The following is a 22,367-nucleotide window of genomic DNA, read 5'->3' as shown; positions in this document are numbered from 1 at the left end:
TTTAAATTTCAACATGTAGTAATGTAACTTTTTCTTAAAATATAACAATTTTCAACTATAGTGCAAATTATTCTAGATGTTATTTCCATTAATAAAAACAAAGCGTAAAAATAATTCATTCGTCAAAATAAATAGGAGGTACAAAAAAATAAACAATGTTTTCATTCGTTAACTGTTTCAACTAGGGCACTACTCGTTGAATTCCATCACCAATAAATAATTGTTCAAGAAAAACATTAAAATAATAAGACAAAATAATAAATTGCAAATTAATTGATATTTTTTTGATCTAATTTTTATACACTTTTGATTAGAACTTTTTTATTTAAAAATGTAATTAAATATATTAAATTTTTTTTTATTTGTTTCATTGATTGCAGAGCACCTATTTTGCTACGGTAATAAATACGAAGCATCGTAGTTATGAATCTATAATTGCAGGAGCGTATTTTTAATAAAAATTCGTTGTATTATTACATGCGTAAAAAATAGCATTTTTTATATAATTAATGAAAGTATCATTCCAATCGTGATCACGAGAAGCAAAAGTTTCTACCTTTGTACGTATTACTCATTAATTTAAAGTTTAAACTGGTTCAAAAAGGAATCGCTCGAGTTTTTGTATCCGTTCTTTTCGATACGCTCCAACGATTTAAGTGCCAAAGTAGAAAAAGAAATAACGCCTAGGAATGATAGGATTGAGAATTATTTGCTCGTAATTAAACATTAATCGGAGCTTGCTTGGGACCGTATTTGAGTTTTTGTTGCCTGATCGCCGCAACAGAGTGTGTCTCTCGTGAGAAAATAAATAACGTAGAGGGCCGCGGTGGTTCCTCGCAGGAGCCATATAAAATTAAACGTCTTAACGAACGGCGGTGCAGTTTCCATCCCTCTCTCTCTTCTAGCACCTTCTTCCGCCCACCTCTTGTTTCTCGGCAGTATATTTTCACTTGGAATCTTACGAGGCTCGTGATAAATGCGAATCGTAAAACGGCAAGAGCAGATCTGGAGACGTAATTAAGAAACGAGGAACAGTTTCGGCGTAAGAAGAGCGCGGCGTGGCACATAAATCTGCTTTTCAAATTAAATTTAGCTTTACAAATCCGTCGTGTCCGACGGTAAAAGTTACTCCGTGAAACGACGGACGTAAGATAAGCCCTTTTTCTATGCTAATCATGGTTGTGTGAGAGTGGTTTTCGTGTCGTCGGCGAGAATATGAAATATGTAATTTCAGTTGGGATTATCATAATTTATTTCGCATAAATCCATATTATTAGATCCAGTTTTGGCACGCGCAGTCTAAACTTTTTCGAACATGCGAAGAAGAATATAAAAATATGAAATAAAATGAACTCTATGGTCCTTCAAATATAAAATTATTAAGTAAACAGGAGAACAGAAGGCTGTAAGAATTATCCGCAGTTATTAATGCGTGATTTCTGCAACAATTATTTCTTTAATGAAATTTCATTATAATTAAGGTCCAAAGTTCGCGAGCGTTTTGCTTTGCGCCATCATCAGTGCAATTATGTAATACTAGAGAGGGTTGTTTCGCACCTCAAAGAGCACTCTGATAAGTCTTCCTTTTCTTGGAACATTTCCAGACGTTCTTGCGCAGTAATTCAACCAAAGTACAAAAGGTGATAATCAAGTATATAAAAGTCTATTCGAATACCACGTAGATAATGTTGAAAATGTCACAGATTAAAAATAATTTCGAGGAAAGTTAATATTCAGTTCGAGTATAACTCGTCACATCGTGTTAGCGATTTTTAAATATTTAAACATTGATTTTCCTCAGTCTAATTTTTGCTCTGCGCGACATTTTCAACCTTATTTAACGCGATGTTGGAACGGACTTATATAATTCATCATCGTATAAAATATTTGCAACATTGGTTCACAATTACGATTACACGGTGTTCCGAGCTGTCATGTCATTTTGTTCTTTTTCAAGAGACATAAAACCAAATTATAGATAATACGGATAAACGGATTCCAAAAGATTAGACCACTATTAACGTACCATGTAATAAATATTTAATAATTTTATATTAAGTAATTTAATTTAAATACGTTATGCAATCTTCTTTCTATTTACACACATGTTTATGACACATGCAAATTGAAAATTTCCGAATATTGTTTTGCACCAGATATTATACAATAACATTTATGTTTTATATTTCCAAATTTTTTATTTTTTTATTTTTTTATTGTACATGTGTGTAGTATTGCATAGGTATTGTATGTATGTTGATCCTGATGAGAACACACATATACACATAATACTAGCACATGTATTAAATATAGTTATTTGAAACGTGAAACGCAGATGACCAATTTCAACAGTCATTTTGAAAATTCAGAATGCATACATAAAAGAACACTGCGCGCATTTTTTGCTAGTAATTCAGATGACCGATTATGAAAAAAAAAAGATATAAAAGCAGTATGTTTGAAATACAATATGCTGCCTTCGATAAAACGTGTGTGCTGATCTTCTATATACGGTCTTGAGATTGTGATCGATATAATCGTATTTAGATTTTTATACAAGAAAATTACAGCGAAATAATCTCGGTCTCGTTGGAAAGTTAAGATTTTATAGCACTTTTAATGAATGTAAAATTATCTTGGTCAACTAATTTATGATATCATCGATTAAATGCGAAAAAAATTTATTTTGTCCGAGATCTCCGTTCTTAAAATATTTCATTGAAATTGCAGATCGATATATTTTTACATAAAAAATTGTAGATAGATGATCTTAGTTTCATTTAGAAGTTAAGAAATACTGTTGTGGAAAAATGTAAGGAAATGTTGCTTTTCGCAAGATATTATTTATTGTATTACAATTGTATTACAATTACAAAAATAAGTTCTATATTTTCAAAATAGAAATCACTGTATATTAAAATTGCAGCATATTAATTCTGGAAGATTGTACCAATTTAAAATAAATTGAATAGAAAGATATTTTCGGATTTAAAATGATATTACATATATAAGAATAAAAAAATGCTATTTTATACTTTCTTATATTCTTTAATTAAGCAAGATTTTTTGAATTTTGTCGTATTATGTTTTTACAACACAAGGTATTTAAATTATTATAACAGTTTAATTAAATAAAATGATTGCGTTATTATTTTTTTTCTTAAAAAATTTATCTAAAAACTTATTAAAAATATAAAGAAAATATAAATAATATAATATATGAATAATGTACTTATTTTTTGTGTTTTTTATTTATTTTGGCGAACGAATTATTATTACGCTTTGTTTTCGTTAATGCAAATAACGCCTGAAATAATTTTCGCTTAATTGAGAATTTTTATATTTTAAGAAAAAGTAAAGTTTAATAATTATTTTATGTTGAAAATTCGTTGTAATTAATTTTTTAATATCAACATCATTACATAATACATGTGTATATTTCAAATGAAAGATATATTCTAATAATTTTGCTATTTTAAAGTTGTATTAAAAAAATACCCATGCTAGCTTACGTTGTCTCCCGGTCGACGTTCTAAGCGACCCTAATGTTTCATCACCCTTGATTACGTCGTCCGAGTGGCGTCAAAGGGGACTGTAGTTTTGACAAACTGCCATACACGAGTGCTTTTCGCCCGAAAAGTAATTCAACCACGGTGCCTAATTTCGCAGTTAAATGAAATTTCGCTTGAGTGCTTTGTCCGTGGAGCTTGTGGTGAGATGAAACACCGTGACTCGGAGTACACCGGCGAATGAGGAAGATTGTTAATACTGATTTCAATGTTCAGCACATGCTTTACAGCGCAGTAAAAGCGTTATACTTCTAGGTCATACGATTCGCTGATAATTGCTAAAAGCTCTCATTGGTCCAGATTTATTGCATCACGAAACATACGCGTTAAACCGAACGACAGAACGGAGATTGAATCATTTAATATATAAGTACTTACCAAAGTCTGCTAGTTAGCTTCGTCAACTAGCAAATTAGATTTAACTACGTTGAAGTGTGTCAGATAATTAAACATAGTTTACACATGCACATAATGCTAAGTTTCTGAACAAGTTTGCAGTTTTGTTACAATATATTAATAAGAGGATAATATATTTGTTTTATTATTACATTAAGTCTTATTAATTTCTGATAAAACATATATCTTGTAATAAATTGCAAACGTTTTACTTTCTGTACTAATTCCCGTGTTAATTTAGAAACTTCTCAACTTTTATTCAATAACTGATTCATAATGTGATTTATTAATGTAATGTGATACTTTGTGATGCAAAACGTAGTTGTTCTTTTTTTTACAACTGATTTTAACAAATATTGGAGCACCATAGACGCAAAAAAGAAACATTCCTTATTCAATTACTTTAGTACACAGTTGATTTTTCTACCACATGTTTGCGGATGCAGTTACTTATACAGTGTAGCCAAGGTAAAATTTCAAATGAATACGTAAGATGACGAAAGTGCTAACTGTTTGCCAACCGCGTCTTGCGCATTATTTACATTTATATTGATTTTCCTTCCGGTGTTTGTCACGATTTTCATGGCGCGGATTAGGCGCCGCTACTAACTCCGAGACAAACATTTGCTTATCGTTATCCGCGGATGAGTTTCTCGAAATAACACGAAGTGAAACAACCATTGAGAGAGATCTCCGAAATACTGCTTCGCCGAAAGCTGCTACGCATAGAATTCGAATGTCGGATAAGCGGGGCTGTGAATTATCTGCCGCTTTAGATATTAATTGGAGCAGTACAATTTCAACAGTCCCCTTCATATTCCGGTTGATGCATTAGAATCTGCTCGCTCGTACGGATACTTATGACAATGCGATATACGTGATTACTTCGGCAATGCAACGTACGCACATTGTTATGGCTTGCCAACGTTAGTTACGCATATAGATATAGGAATTTCGATATGTCTGTCTGTACCGGCGTCCGTTGTGTGTGTGCATACGATTGACCTATTGTATTAACCAAGTACTAACTGACGGAATTACCGTACTGTTTGTACGAGTATATATTCCCGATTCATATATGTTCCACTGATAGTGGCACCACTAATCGAACCTATGTTAGCTCATCGAAACTATTGCGGAAAATTATATCGGGAAGCGAAAGAGATAAAATTGTAACAAACAACTTTCTAAACCAACTTTTTGTTTAATAATTTATAAATTTTACGTTTGTAGAGAGTTTTCAGTTTATTTTATTATTAATTCTCTCTTTTGTAATTTTCGTATTTACATAATTTTTTGTGTTGTTGTAATTTGGGTTATGCAGGGTAATTATGAAAATTGTGTTGAAAATAAAATTATTATTATTTTGTAATATGTAATCCGAACAAAATGAATAAAACGTCATGTATTGTAGAGAAAACTTTTCAATTTTATTACTAATATGGTCAAAAATTTATATATTATAATAATTTTTAATAATATGTATTATCAGAATAATATAACAAGTTTTATGAAAAAAGTGCTATAAATTAATTTATATGATTTAATAATATATGTATGATTTAATAATATGTGTTTTTGAAATATCGGAATTACTCGGAACTGCAATGATTTTTGATTTTTTAAATACATAATCTAACTAGGAAAATTCCATGAATAAACTTTCGAATATTTTCTTTGAGTTCATCAGTGATCATTCGGCATAACATTTTTCTTTAATATCCCACAGAAAAAAATCGTATAACATATCATTCAATATCGTACAAATGAATCTAAATTCGAATGAGTAAGAAGGCCATTCCAGATCTCTATATGCAAAATTAATATTTTTCATCATTTTGCAAAATTGAATTCTTTTCTCTACAGCTGTTACAGTTAGCAACTGATGCGTATTGATTTCGTGCTGATACATTTTGATGACGTCTCTTAAAACCTTTCAGAGAGTTTCTCGCTTTAAACTTATAGCTTGAGTCGTTTTCTGAACGGAGATATTCGGATTTTCTTCAAAATATATTTTGATGTCATCAATTGTTTTTCCTATTATAATGTTACGAGATAAACCGGATACATAACTTTTACGATCATTCAATGCACTGTACATATCAAAATTATTTATAATTATGTAAAAAATATAGTAAAATAAATATATACCATATATATAGCACGATTATGAGAAAAACGGATTATGAGGAGAATAAGAAAAATGTCAAAAGCGTATTTCATTCAAAGTGTAGCTTCGCTGAAAACTTTTTTAGATTCATATTTATACTACGGAATTTACGATGTGCTTCTGTATAGTTTTCGCCTCTGCTGTAGAATCATTCAATAAAAACACTTTTTCTTCGAATACATTCATGTTGACGCTCATAAATTGACTTGCACAATGGATTAAATAAAATTGAAGACGCTTCTCGGACATCCAATCTCAATTAGGAAAACGATCGTCAAAACAGAAGAGGAAAAATATAAGTTTATTTTCAAACACAATCTCATTGGTTATCCTGTATTATTAATCCGATTTGACGGAATATTATAAAAAAAACGTCAAATACGATATCCATTAAAGTAAAAAATTTTAATCTGACACAAGCTTATTTTACGAATGAATAGTTACATTTATTAATTCATTGAATGAATAGTGATATCGATACCGCACACACATACCTATTGATTTAATACTCACTTTGATACATTTTTGATACTTCGATGTCCGATCCACTGGACCGCCATTGAGTCACGTTGCGCCACCGAATGTTTCTATTGCCACTGAAATTTATGCTCAGTCATAAAAAATACGCATCGTGATTCAGAAGTGAAATATACATTAAAAAAAAATCGCATTGTATCTAGAGCTTGTGAAACGGAACGTATGATCGCGTGTCACATAACAGAGTCTATCGACTTTCCAATTGGATGCGTGCCTCGTTGATGGAGGTAGTATACTAATGCGTCGCTACCGGTTACACCGTGATATGACGCACGCTGGAACTGTCATTAAATTTATTAATTCCCATATAATGAACTGCACCGTATATAATGCCCGACAGCGTTAATAATTACATTTGCGATGGAAATTATTGCCTGGTAACGGAAAGTTTCCTCCTAGCTACGCTTTGTGTTACGAAGATAATAATTATGGAAATAATTACACAGAGCCGAACTTTATACATCGATTATCGAATATATTACGAATGTATACTAGGCATACCGTGTGTCTAATAAGAATATTAAATACAAAAATGTTTTAGCAGATATTTTAAAAATACTTACGCTTCAGGTCGTTGATTCTTCAATATGCTGTGGAAGTTAATTTGTTTTTCCTGTAATTTTTATTTTATACACTGTTTTTTTAATAATCATAATTTCTGTTGATAATAATCATAATTTCAGTTAATTATTTTTTATTCAACAGTTCCCCTTTAAAACACAACAATATTATTAAATTATTAAATCATACAGAACGTCAGACCATTATGTACATTTCCGATTCCGTGGACACAAACGCGAGATACAAACCCTGTGGGTTTGAAAAGCAAAGGAAACGTCGAGACAGGTGAAATTTAAGCAAGGTAACCGGTTTGTGTAACAAAGTGGCGAACAAGACGGCGTGAAAGAGTTTTTTTCTCTTGGTAGAGTAATTAGCGCCCATTAACTCAAGTATTAATTAAAATTGCTCTTTTAAAATGCGATGCCAAAGATAACTAAGAACTAAAAAAGGAATCATGATTAATGAGTTATTGAGGCAATATCCAAAAGATCCACAATTGCTAAGCGATTCGGTGTAAGAATTCGTTTAACCAAAAAAGTGTAATTAATGTAGGTCGTTCATGCACGATCCGTCACTCGCTTCTGAGTGCTTTTTTGTCCTTTTATTAAATGCGTACAATGGCAAATAAAATTTTTCGACACAGTTCGCAACACTAATTCGGCGAAAATGTACAGACTTATGAAAATGTGTCTATAGAGAGTGACGAGTAACACTTAATCTACACTCTTTCAATCGTTTTCTTTGTTTACAAGGAGAAGACTAACCTTTGATCTCGCAAATTTTATTAAATTTTTATTACATTATATTATACGCTTCTCTCATTAATACGTGATGAAATAATTATGGCCATCGGGTATTAGTTTTCGAGAGTAAGTAATTAATGAATTATTAGACTAAAAAAATAAATAAAATTAAAATAATTTACATACTTTTATTATATAAAATTAAAATTATTACAATTATGTTGATCGTCGTTTAAATGTTATCCATTGTCAAAAAAGCACAATCAAAGCAACATCTTTACACGGTTAGTTCACTATTAATAAATGGAAGTACACTTATTAATATTTAAAAATTTTGATGATTCCTCGCCAATTAATTTTGATACGTACCACGCATATTAAAATCATTGGCATAAAAATTGGTATGCTAAATTGATGCACAAGGGGAGAATAAAATTGCGTTCTTTTTTAATAAATGCGTCCTCTCGAGTGACTAATTCACGTTTTTGTGCTAACAAAGCAAGAGCGTTTTGTGTTCAATAAAATTTTTTATTTGATGATAAAAATACGCAAGTTTGGCAAATAGATGTGTATTTGAATAGAATGATTTTAATTTTGCAACACGCCCCTCCTGTTTTATCTTCAAAAATGTTATTGTAAAAGTAAAATCCCTGTTTCATTTTCCCAAAAGTGTCAATAACAAAAAAATTTGTTTCTGAATGGAGAAAGAGAGCGTTCCTTAAAAATCTTTTATATAATAGCGCTATATTAGTGCACCAAGTTTTATGCCAATAATTTAATATTCATGCTACGCATTGAAATTAATTGATGAACAACTGATTTTCAATATTTATGAAGTATCAATGAAAAATTTTAAATATTAATAAAGTATGCTTCCTTTTATCAATACTGAACATGTAAAGATGTTGTTTTTATTCAATATGTTTAGTATAAAGCATCAGTATTTTGTTTCGAATGTTTTTACGACAATTATCACCCCAATTCATATAAAAATTCTTGTTTTTAGTTTTCAGTAATATTCTGACAACAACAATTAATATATATAATTGTAATAATTATAACTTTTTATGTATAATAAAGTATGTAACTTTAATTTTATTTACTTTTTAACCTAATAATTCATTAATTACTCACTTGATTCTAAATTAAAAAAGAACTACCGAAGGAAAAGTGAGATAAAAATGCGTGACATTCGACATTGCCAGGTGTTTACAACTACACCTATGACGGAAAACTTTCATACAGTGATCTCTTGAAGATTAGTGCCCAATGGCAAAAGTTATTTTATCACGTATTAGTGCGAAGATTATGATACGACATATTAAGAATTGACGAAATCTCCGCGGGATGAAAAGTTTGTTCTCCCCTGATTAACCGCATACATATACTGACGTCTATAAAAACATTTCCCGTGTGTATGCATTATACGTGATATCCACGAAGTACAACGAATTTCGGTGTCGTTACAAGCTAATTGAAAGACTGGCACCGAAATATTCTTAGGATCACGTTTCTAATGTAGTATATACAGCAACCATAGGACCGTTTCTTTTGTGTGCACGCCGGTATCAATTGCTAAATACGAGTTATTCGCGATTGGACCAACGCGCTCCGATTACATGGTCCCATTGATAGAAGAAACATTCGGTCTTGGGCGTTAATAGCGACAAAGATATCACCGAGGATATCATAGTTTTATGTTTTCGTGAGTGGTCCTGAAGAAGCGAGGTAAATTTCCGACGCAACAATATTGCCAAGCTCACTGCAGAGGCACAATGCCAGTCCCCCTTTACGGCGGAAAACGAAACAATCTTGGTATCGTCCCGGGTTGCGCAACGTGTTCGAATCCCCGAGAGCTAATGCACTTTCGAACAATACGTTTTTACCGGTAACGAGGATAAAATCCGCTTCGAAGTCAGGCCATTATAAGTTCGGCGAATAAACCTGCTTTCTTCCTGCAGATACATCGCGCTGCCGCGAGTCCGGAGAAACTCCGTTATATTTGCGTATCCGCATAAAAGTCATTGCCTCCTCGCGCGCAAGTTTTCAAGTTTCCGATTCTGTACGTTTCTCAGGCCGTCAGTTCATCCATCCTTACTTCCGAAGTTGAACGAATATTATTGTCTGACATGTATGACACGCATGATTATTCTACTATATTACCATATAATCTGATACGCGTCTTTGAAATATTTTTTCTCATTTTCTATATTTAGTTTTTTCTAATTGTCAGAGAATAATCATATTTTGATATAACACAGTTTTTAGGTTTTAATATTTTAATGTTTTAAGATTATAAAATTATAGTTATCGATATTACATTTTAAAGTTTTCCAAAAATGAAACATTAGCTAGATTTTGTCAATGGAAATCAAACCAAATAAAAGCAATTAATCCACTTTTCTAATAAATATTTTAGACTGTAATTTATGCGAATTAAAGTTAATTTATCTAAATAACTTTTAATTACATTTGCACTTAAAATAATCCTTATTGATGCGTTGGAGTTTTCACATCCAATTGGGAAGAAAATTTCATAAAATTTCAGAAGAATATTGTAACGCCTGTTATTATAATTTCTTCTCTCAAATGCGTATATTTGCAATTTATAAAAGTTCTGTTCTTTTTAGAGCTTCCAAACGTTGTTTCGTACGCGGCACTCAATAATCCGATTACAAAATTGCGCATGTAGGGTCGCAACGAATAGAACGAACATTCGGTCTACCGAGGACAATTAATAATTTAAAAAACTGCAATAATGAATACGCGGTGTTCGTGTTAAAGGTTTTTTGCCGAAAATGATATATGACAGTTAACTTTATTAAAAATGAGACTCTGATACAGTCAGTTTAAAATAGGCGTATGAAGTAAAACGTTGATCTAAAAAACAGATAAAGAGATCCTTTTTCTATGACGCATTCTGTCAAAGGCTACAGCAGCAGCTCGGCTATTGTTATGAACGGACAATTTGTCCGTTACATGACACTCATTTTGTACGTACGCTTTGAAACGATGTTCTATATGCCTGTACTAAAAAGGGACGAAAATATCGCTTGAAAAAGCGAATCAATGTATGAAAAAGTCGAAACCCTTTGTGCATAAGTGGATAAAACGTTACCAAGAGTTAACAGTCAATGACTTACCAGAACGCGATGTGACTTTTTTTGATCCGATGTTTGAATCTTCCTTGGCAACAATAATGCGGAAAGAATGTTAAAAATTTATTTAAAAAATACTTGATTACATATGCCAAGAAGTGATTTGAATCAGGAAAAGAATACTGGGTTCTCCAAGAAGATAATAATTTCAAACATTGCAGTTACTTTTACATATGCAGTGAAAAAAAAAACGAAAATTGCATCGATGTGCTAGACTGATCCCCACAATCGTCAAATACCAATCTTAAAGTAAATGTGTATAAGATAAATAAAGTTAAAGCTAAAGTAGAATCCAAAAAGCAGCTAGTTCGACAAATTAAATCGCCGTGAAAATCTCTACCCCGGGAATACGCTGAAAATATGCCTCAGAGATGCCGAAGGCAATTATGAATAACGGTGGCGACTTTACATTACTACAATTGCGTTCTAAAATAAATTATAATAAACATTTGTTATCATTTTTGTTGTGATTGCATAAATAGTATTTAAGAAATGGGTTAATACGCTTATTTTAAAGAGACTGTACATCGGGGTGCGCGTTTTCCACTTAATATTTCAACTTTGTTGTCATCAGTGTGTAATTTTACGTATTATGTTCGTATAACTCAACGAATCAATCTTTTTTTGGTTTTCGTTTAGGAACATTACGAGGAAATGTTTTTTTTTTTAATTTTCTTAAGATCGAAAAATATACAAAGTGAGTCTTGCAGTTCTTACAAGACATTCTTTATATACTGCCGTTTCTTTTTTTTTTCATAAAGATTAAAATTCAAAAGCAAATATCAAGATTCAGAAAAGTTGAATCGTTTTTTTAGATCACGTATTATATTAGTACGGTATTTGTGAAAATGTTTCTTCTTTGCAGACGATTCTTATTTCAGGAAGTGAGGAAAGATTCCAGACGGCGGAAGCGGACTTGCGACTCTTTGCCGGAACAGAAAAAGAGTTCGTACTTGTTTCCGTAGTGGGGCAAGAACCTAGACGTTGTTCTTTTTCGCAAAATGACAACGGCCTTGAAAGTGAGACAAAAGTTCAGCGAGTCTATTCGTTCAATCGTGTTAAAAATTATTATAGACAAGTTCTCGCTTGTCAATTACAACAGCGGAATCGGTGATTAAGAAATGTCTCGTTAAACAATTTAACATTCCCTAATAAAAATACTCTTAATTCGTATCAAACTTTTTGGCCATTAAGCTAAATTTTTGTTCTCTCGTTTAACCACATAATAACATGGAACTAAGTATACATTCAATAGTCCTTATCCACAATCCATTTGTTGTGATCTAACCTAAGAGTATTTGTTTTTAACTCGCGTTTTCGAGGCGACGACGGTGCGACAATTGGATGGTTTCCAATCAGCCTAACGCCCTAATGACGTAATGGGAGACACGCGACGTCGCGACCCAAACCTACGACGAGATTTCGTTACTTTCGCGAGGCGAAACGTGTCGAATGCGCGTCGAGTTGAATCCCCGGAGACAAAACCGCGAAACAGAACCTCCGCTCAATGGTTTCGTGGGAGTTAGGCGACCGTGCTTAAGTTCGCGCGCATTCAACCCGGAGTGCATAACGTCGGCTAGAATATCATCCGAAGAAGTAGGACGACCGGAAGCAGCGTCGCGGCCATTCTGTCGCCTCTACCGTGATGCATTGCCGCTGGGTGTTCTTCTGAAACAAACGCCACGCTATAATGCCGTTTCGCTCGGTCGGCTCTTAGCAGGTGGTATTTAGAGCAACGTTTCCGCGGAGCTGAGCGCGAGCTCTCGCTTGGGGTGAAGAGGTCCCACTTGACGTTTACGAGCTAAGTAGTTTTTGGTGAGGCACCTTTCTATGTGGACTAAAAAGACTATTTTCGTAGGTTTAGAGACCCCTCTCGTTGGCTAGTTTTTTATCTTACAAAAGTAATTCCGGTTGATTCTAGACCACTAACGTAATTAATTAAATGATTTAATTTCCGCGATAAATTTAATTACGTTATTTTTATATATGTATGTAAAACGTAAAATGTGTTTTTATATTTCCTCGCAAAAAACATAGCGAAAAATAATTATCATAAATTTTTATTAGATTTTCGAGCGTATCTGTTAGTTGAATACGCATTGCGGGGATTCTTTTTAGTGAGTCCGCTTTTTCAAAGAACGTCTCACTCGCGAATCTAAACGAGTAACGTGCGAATGCTTGCACGTAGAGTCCGTTCTAAGCGAAATTGGCATTTTTCTTTTACCATTGACTATGTGGACCCGTACGCTGTTAGGATGAGTGTTATTGGGTGAGCACGTGTAAAGGCCGGAATCTCTCTGGATCGCCTTCTGAATGAGTAAACGGCTCGAAGTCACGGGTCCCTTTTCCGTTACCAGACTGATGCCACCCCTCGGCGAGTCGAAGTTAATCGCCTGCGGAAAAAGGATATAAAAAGCACGTCGGGTTACTTGCCTCTGACGTGACCGAGTACGGATGGGGCCACTCTGCGGGAAAGGAAGAAGCAGGAAGTGTCGACGGAACGTGTTCCCTGCAATGACAGAAATCCTTTTTCCTAGGATTTTTTTCTAGGCGCTATATTCATTTCCTGTGACCTCGCTGTTCCGACATGACACATGTATTTTTATCACGGGATCGTAATTATGAAAATATTAAAAACACTAGTTAAGATTTATGCGTTTTGGATTTTATATATTTTTTTCTTAAATGTTAAACATTTAAATTGCTACATTTAATTGTTTAAGCATTTTAAGCAATAAAAAGATTCATATTGATTACAATGCGAATAGATCTTATTTAAATTCAATACTCTGAAAAAAAGAATAATCACTTTATTTTGAGAATACCTTTATTTTCGAAATGTTAAATATTGAAATGTGATTATAGCGTTAAATAGACAACTTGCTTACACGAAGAATTTCGTATAATTTCAACAAGAAAAATTCATTCATTGTTCAATAATAATTTTCATGAGTTGAGACAAAAAGTTTTTGAAGAAAAAATAAAAATTTTTTAAAACCAAGAATTAGAATTTCTCAAGTATTATATTTTTGAATACTATTATAATTAAAACAATAAAATTGTGTTCTTCAGATGACTATTATAATATTAACATAAAAATAAAATGTTTTATGTTGAAATTCAAAATTATGAAATTCTTTAAAGAAGATTAAATTATACATAAGCAAGATCATATATAAGACTATAATTTCTTACTTATATATGAATCAATAAATAGAATGTATTAATTTTAATTTGATACTAATACTTGATATTATTTTACTTTCTGTGTAGAAAGACTGAGAACTTTTAAAGAATAAATCTGCTTTTTTAACATTTTATATTTTGTTCTTCAAAGAATCATTGTAACAATCCTTTCAATATTTTAATTTTGTTATAACCACAGGTAAATTTTGCAATGATTGGTAATTTATGAACCAGCTACACAAATTATTGTATGTGTTTGTTTTATAAGTTTCATTAGAACAGAATTTATTGCGCCTGTAATTAATCATATTTGATGATATTTAATTACCAGCAGAAATTGCGATCACAATTATTGGATTTATGAATGCGCATGCATATGCTGGTCAAAGAAAAATTAATAATGATTTTGGCTAGAAAGAACCACATGGTATAAAATTTTGCAATAAATATTAACAAGTATTGTATAGAAATTTAATTAAGGAAATTCAATTAAGAGACAAATTTAAATAAATGGAAGATTTCAATTAATGCTATCGATATCACATTCATTCATCACGATTATTTTCTATATATTTTTTAAATTGATATCTAAAGCGATTGCCACGAATAATAGTGATATAAGCATTTAACCGACCTAAAATTTAATTGCTTATTCGCGAAAGAAGACGGAAACCAGGTACCATATTATCTGTCCGTGACGTGACTAGACGGGATTCAAGGCACTTTGTGGGAAATGGAAGAGGCAAAGTGTCGACTGTAGGTGTCTCCCTTGAATGGCAGAAAGTATTTTGGGACAAGTTTCCCGAAACTGCAACTTAAAACGACATCTATACAGCCGTCCTGATTATTTTGTAGTTGTATGCGCGTTTACAGAAATAAGTGCGATCGTGTGATTTCTTAAACTCAAATGAAACTGACGTAATGTTACGAGAGCATTGTCTGTTTGTTATTAATAACGCGGCCATCTTTAGATGTACATTTCCCGAGGGAGGAACTTTTGCAGTGTTCCCAAGTAAACGAATTGTTTCGCGGTATTGAGAGAGAAACTTTGTTATATTTAATTGAAACACTCGTATCATTGTGATATTATGAGAATAGTTACATTATACCGTGAATAAAGAGGGGTGTCGTCGTAAACATAAATCTTTAATTATGATTTTTGCATCGCTGAAACGGTAATGCATCATCTCATCGAGACAGCAAGCCGCGGTTGGCGCCTTCTACAAACATCGTACGCCCGAAGGAACGAAAGCACGTTACCAGCGATAATCGATATACGCGCCAAGCCGATAGAAGCGCATACACACAACTGCGGTCCTATTTTTTTGAACAGCCGCGAGAAACATGAAAAATGTTTCTGTTTGTACCGATATCTGCGGTCCGTCCGCAAAACCATCGTTGGTTGTGAAATTCGAATGGGGGGGGGTTCGGTTGAAAGCGCCTTTCATGACTTGACAGCAGCGTGACGGGTGATTTTCAGCAAGTGGCAAGAACCTCGTTCGCAAGATCGACTTACCTGGTGGTTGTGACTCCAAATTATCGTCGACGGTGGTTCGGGCGCGTGTCTTACGTAGCATGTTAAATTTATAGTGCTGTCCTTGTTGATGAACAGGTCGGGACCGCCGGCTATTTCCGTCACAGGTTCTGCAACAACAGAGAGAATCGCATATAATGTTTTCAGTTCGCGTCGATTTTCTTATTTCTAAAACATCCTTCATTTATGTCATTTTACCTACGTACAACGTAGGTAAGCGAACGTTTCGTTTTAATCGCAAACAAGGATGTCCGCTAGTGGAGATTTACTTAAAGTTCTTTTTCTTCCTTGCAATTATGACAGAAAGCAGCAATAAGGACTGCCTTATAATTCTTGCCGTTGAAAATACGAGATTGTTGTTCCGTATTCTTCGTCTCCCGTATTTTTCCGAACGATCGTTCAAACTATTCAAAGGAGAGCAAAAAGTCGGCAGCCGAAATGAAATGCAATAACCGTGCACAAGAGGGGTCGCTCGGCATTATACTCACATTATTTCGCGGAAAACAGGTTCGCTCGGAGGAAGCACCGGAATCAATTCCGGATGACTGGGAGTTTCCGTTCGAGAGATTCGCTTTGTATGCGATTGAGGAGAAATCATTGAACCACAAGATATACGGATTCTTTTGAAGTGCCTCACACTCGAATCGGCTAGAGCTGCATATATTTCCGCCCGTCGCGAGACCACACACACACACACACACACACACACACACACACACACACACACACACACACACACACACACACACACACACACACACGTACACGCACACGCATACACTCGTGTATCTCGAGGCGCTAAGAACCCTTTTAATTTTCGCGAGAGCGATACCGCGCGATACGACGTGTCCGGAATTTTTGTCTCGCGCTTTGTGCACGTAGAAATCAATGATCATACAGAAAACGTACACAGGGGTGGGAGCATGTCTCTTCCCTTTTCCTTCTACCCGCCCTTCCATTAAATCTTGTTGCTGGAAATACCACCTCGGCGAATCTCAGCGTCCGCGGTACACAAGATCGTTACAGTCCGTCGGCCGGGATTCTCCAAGTTTCTCGGATTCCCATTGGTGGATCTCAATTATCTGACAAACCAGTTTCGAGACTTCCACCGTCGTTTGCTGACCGACTTGCGCGAGCGGGCGGTCTGCGGCAACAGAGAGATCTTCATTCCCACGCCAGGAATACCAAAAGCGAGGGCGAGTATCGCAGGGCGGCAACGGCTTATTACTGTTTCATGAGGCTCGAGGTCCTTTTGTTGCTCGCATTGCAAACGTTGTTCTCGCGGCCCGGCGAGGGTCCAACTTCCCGATAGAGTAAAATATGAGCGGATTTAACAATCGCATATCGTAAAGATATTTGAAATCTTCTTTTATCGTTATCGTGATGTGTTTTTCCGCATAATAACGTTTCGCAGCACGCACGTCATTCGATGGCTTACCGCGCGTTGCGCGCAATTTGTAAAGCTTACGTGGGGCGTCGTTATGTGAAATCTTTCGTGCAACGCACACCCATTTCGATACCTCACGCGTTCGCCAGACTGTTTTCTTCCTCTCCGTTTGTTAGTATTTACTTCTGGGAGGGTCTCAATTTCGCGATTTAGAGCAAACGCTGTCGCGTATTTTTCTTCGATGTTTTCAAGTTGGATCTATTTCAATGGGAAGACTAATTTTCTCATAAACCAGGTCGCTGTCGTCGCATACTTTGATTTAAACTCAAGTTTATAAGTTTACTAACGACAATTTCGGGACGTAATTCTCTTCAGCACATTGTTCGCGTGCACTCCTTGGCAGAATATCATTGAACAAAATTACGGGTCACAGAGTGCGCATATTCTCTCTCCCAGGTTTCGCTGCTTGGAAGTCAGGGAGAGCACGGGCATCGTTAAGATACGATGTTAACGAGAACACGAGGAGTTTGTCGTTAGCTGCAAGTGAGAACGTTTTTGTTACGCTAACGATGTCACGCCGAAATTAAGATCCCATGATGTTCCGGAGTTCCCATCGACGCGTTGCTCAATTGTGCAACTGCAACTGGGACTTTCGTTAGCGGACAGTGCCCGCCTCTGGTCAGCCTTGTACAAACGAGAGAACTTCATTTCCTTCTCGGAGATCCCTGAACGACTGGACAGAATGCATTTCACGCGAACATTCCGCGAAAAGAGACGCAGGACGTCGTTCGTTTTACGACGTACTGTGCAGGTATCTCGAGAATTCAACGACGCTCTTCGCAAACAGTAGGGCCTATTAAGAGGAAACGATCAATTATTTCGACAATCCGTGACCGTCCAATGGAACCGTGGTGGCCGGTCCGTCTGGAATTTGTTTGACGATCTTTGTTCTTCGTCGAAATATTTTCACTGGTATTTATTTAGATATATTTATTTAGATATATATTTATGAATTTTCAAAATTTGCAGCTGCAAATAATCGAGAAATGTTAATTGCAATGAAAATACGCATTTGACAAATACTTTAACATTTAATTAATATATAATATTAAATTAATATGTTACAATAATTACATTAATCCACCTAATTATCGAACGTTACTTTTGTTCAACATCGTTTGCTAACCAGACGCAAACGGTGTACAGTCGAGTGCCGCGTTGGTTTACCGACTCTAATTTATTCATAAAGCGTTACGTAAAAGAGATACATTTTCTACCCCACGTCGAGAGTACGCTCAAGTTTAAAATCTTTGAGGTACACATTCGCGACACCGCCTTTATTCTTTCGGACCGTGAGGCGAAGTATTCCTGAATTTCAGTGGTAGGAGAGAATCGAATTGGCCGCTACGCCTTTAACCGAGCCATCGATCCCCTATCTTTGATCGATCACTACGCTGCCGCACCTCTCTGGCTGCAGGACCGGTGAAATAAATCGAGGGTGGACCGCGTACGTGGCCCGACCGCGACTTCGTCCGCAATTGAATCACCACTCCGCCGTTGTTGCCCACAAAAAAGTCTAACCAGCATGGAAGATAGTAAATCGACGCTACCTTTGCGAAATACGTTCGGTTGGAAGACGCGAACTTTCTCTCCTGAAAGGAAATTGCGGGTCGTTCGATTCTACCGTCGCGCCTTTGTATCGTTACCAGATCTCTTGTTACTCTTTGACGTTAAAAAAAGCCGCTCGTCTCGTCTGTTTCGTGACTTGAAGATTAAATCCGACTTGCATACTTTGATTAAGATACGATGTCTTAATTCTGTCACCTTATTCCGATCCTTATTCGCTTACATTTGATTGCATGTCAAATATGTGGTATTGTTTTAAACAAATTGCACGTATCGTTTAGCACGGACAATGTAATCATTCTTATTCAATTCCTTTAATATTAATCTTCTTGGTCAGAGAGGGAGAGAGACAGAGAGAGAGAGACAGAGAGTGCGCCCGCGCATGTACATGTGTGTAACATGGAATCGCTCGATAAATCACGTCGTTGCATCGAGGCATTTCGGGAACGCAGTCGCGGCCCATTTTTCGTAACGTCACTCGAGATCGGTGTCCATACGTTCGTAGTGATCAGGGACATTAACTTGACAGACATACGCAGCTGACGGTATCGGGGATAAGTTAACGGCGGGACAAGTCTGGTACGGTAGTGTGCAACCGCTGAATGTATTACTGTCCGGGTCGAGAAGGAGAGAGAAAGAGAGGGAGAGAGAGTAGTGAGAGAAAGCCTGGTAGCGGACGATCGCTGTAACGCGAGCTATATAACAGTATAACACGTACCATACGTTACGCGCTATATCGTCAGGAGCGAGAGCTAGCATTGGGCCCGCCCGTCTGTCCTTTCGTGCCCAAAACACGAACATTCCTACGCCGATAATGATCTTCCATTCGCGCCATTGCCGATAGAAATTGATTGCGCCCGAATGCGCCGATCGATGGGATTTACACGGATACTGACCACCGTGTCGGGAACGTGCGTCACACGCGCGTCTAGGATATATACAGTGTACTCCGGTGCGTAAACGCGCGACATGCGTGTGCATATCCGACGTCGTGTCATACTGATTGCGCATCAACTCGCCAGTACGCCACTGACGGAGATCACGGCTGATAGACGCGTCATTTACGAAAGGGTGAAACGACGATAAGGGAATAATATATCGTGGTTCGAACGCGGTGAAGTGAATAATCGTTCGGGAGATTATACTACAGCAACGTTCGCGTATCGTATGGAGATTCCGTTACGTTTCCTTTTACGCGTATATCACCTTTATACAATATTTTTAATAAAAGGGAATGTATTTCTTCTTTTATTTCGAATCAGTGTTATGAAAAGAATAGATTGTCGAGTATGTTAGCTTTATGCAGATTCCATGAGGTCCACGTGATATTGAATCGCATATTATCGAACTATTCGATACGTTACATATATTGCACGGAGGCGTGTACCCTTATTCGATATTCGTAATGGTCGACGTCTCTCGGCTGTTATCCTAAACACGTACATATTTTACGGATTAATGTCTTATCGGCGATGAGATGGCCCGGCACTTCCGCCTTAGCCGCTGGATACTAACGCGATCAGAACGCGTTCTCGAGCATGAACCAGGATGCCCACCTGCATTACGATACTCCTCATGGCAAGCGATTCCGCCACGCCCATAAGGGAACTACGGCTGAACTACCGAACAAGAGCCATTTACACAAAAGGCGACGGTAATGGCGAGATTCTTAGCTAGAGTACCTACCCCAAGTTTCGGCCCCCGGGAGAAAAGCTGCTCGAGTATCTATACCCTAATAATGCGTTGTTACTGGCACTTACTTAAGCGTACTTGCGACCATTAGGAATTCTAATTACTTTCGTAGCTGCCAATTCGACCTGAGAACGATCGTGTTATCTCGTGGCGAGAATGGAGCAATTCTAGTAGATCATTGCGCTCTTTGAGAAAAAGCATATTGTTTGAGAATGAAGCTTTACAGTTGATTTTGGTTTAATGAGCAGTTTTATTCGCTTTAAAATCGCTAAGAATATTTACGATTTGATTTCGCTTTAGCCTTCAATTTCATTGATTTACCATCACGGGTATTACAGTATGATTTTTGGTTAAGGTAGAATTTAAATTTAATGAGCCTCTTTCTGTATTTAGTGCAACAACTCAATTTTATGAAGAGAAATCTCTATTGGATACATACATTCGCCGACTGAAGAGACATGCGGCTTCAGGAATCGCATTTGTGCGGCGTAGCGTTCATAAACGAGTCTTTTTACGAACGTCTTTATCGGCAATTTACTCGAACTAAACCAAACGAGCAATGGAACTGATCGAGCGATATATATATATTTCGCAGTACCTCGTCCCCTTCAACCGCGAAAACAATCCCGACGGAAATGTTCAATAAAAGCTCGCGGTTATTTTGAAACCGCGATCGGCTAACAAACCCGGAAAGCGTTACTCCCCACTCCGTGCCGGTTTTATCGTCCGCGATAATCCTGCAAAATAGCATTTTCCAGGCCGCAGGCAGACCCCCAGCAATCCGCGCGCGGCTTACAATGGTGTCCGGCACGGCCGGCCGGGCATTACTTTCCTCAAATTCTCAATATGACATCCTTTATTTCAGCTAAACCGACCGGAAGGAGCTTGGCCGCTGGCCAGGATCGGAAATCATTCGGCGCCATATTGAGCTAACGAAACTTTATTCCGGCCGTGCAGCACCATCTCCGTCCGCAACTGTTAATCCTGCTCTATTTTCTAGGAAACGTCTACCAGTCGTACGAGCGACGATGAGAGGATTATCGAAACTGGATTAAGCAATGCTTTCCTAGGAATCACCCCGATTATACGCGTTAAGATAACTGACACGATCGGTTAAAAGCTCCTTACGTAAAATATAATATCAAATTTATTTTATCGATCTTCAGGAAATATTAAAATTAATTTAATGTAAATGCTAAATGAATTAAACAATTTTTTTTGCAATTCTTAAACGCTTGAGTAGATATTTCTATTTTAATATAAATCTTCTTAAAATCAAAATTTATTAAATTTACTTGCATTAAATAAGCTCCTTCTTCTTTGATAAAGAAATGATTTAGCAGTTTTCCCAGCAAAATGAGAAAGGAGTAATGGTGAAAGCAAAAAATATAGCTGGAGTACAGAGATTAACGCAATAGAAGTGTCATGGGCACTATCACTGTGATCCTTTTTTCCCTACTCCCTCAACACGTATACAATATATACACACATCCAAATAGTTTCCGGGTGATGATATATTTTATCGGGATATTCAAAATAGTTCAACGCCATTATTGAATGGGGATAAAGTTTCTCTCCCTCTTCGCACAAGGTGCGATTCACTTCCATAAATTCGACTATGCTTATTTGTCATAATATAAAGATTTTGAGAAATTGATGTTATCAAATGTATCGTTTCATTGCTATGCGGCGGATATATTTAATATTTTTAAACAGAAAAAATTAATAAACAGTATTCTAAGTACATTATTTTTTATTTTTTCTTATACCAAATTTTTTATTTGTCAAAATAAAAAAGAAATTAGCGG

At 35.9% G+C, this 22,367-nt stretch overlaps 2 protein-coding genes across 7 annotated transcripts in view; both read right to left on the bottom strand.

Moving 5' to 3' along the window:
• Positions 1-7,300, bottom strand: part of LOC113002944 (A disintegrin and metalloproteinase with thrombospondin motifs 12-like) — a 45,422-nt gene extending 38,122 nt beyond the window's left edge. Inside the window, exon 1 of the mRNA XM_039446067.1 lies at positions 6,649-7,300. Coding sequence (XP_039302001.1) covers positions 6,649-6,658 — 10 coding nt within the window. The 5' untranslated portion in view covers positions 6,659-7,300. The remainder of the gene's footprint in view (positions 1-6,648) is intronic.
• Positions 7,301-7,819: 519 nt separating this feature from the next.
• The window catches only part of LOC105200796 (zwei Ig domain protein zig-8), a 64,564-nt gene continuing 50,016 nt past the window's right edge, over positions 7,820-22,367 (bottom strand). For 5 of the 6 annotated variants that reach the window (XM_026130134.2, XM_026130133.2, XM_039446063.1 and 2 more), the window contains 3 exons: positions 15,837-15,964; positions 13,359-13,527; positions 7,820-12,802 (listed from right to left, as the gene is read on the bottom strand). In XM_026130134.2, coding sequence (XP_025985919.1) covers positions 12,711-12,802; positions 13,359-13,527; positions 15,837-15,964 — 389 coding nt within the window. In that variant the 3' untranslated portion in view covers positions 7,820-12,710. The remainder of the gene's footprint in view (positions 12,803-13,358; positions 13,528-15,836; positions 15,965-22,367) is intronic. The other variant, XM_011168523.3, reaches the window with a different exon arrangement.

This window comes from Solenopsis invicta, chromosome 2 (genome assembly GCF_016802725.1).
Source record: "Solenopsis invicta isolate M01_SB chromosome 2, UNIL_Sinv_3.0, whole genome shotgun sequence".
NCBI lineage: Eukaryota > Metazoa > Arthropoda > Insecta > Hymenoptera > Formicidae > Solenopsis > Solenopsis invicta.
Note: the sequence above shows the minus strand (reverse complement) of the source record. Positions and strands in the feature narration are given on the sequence as shown.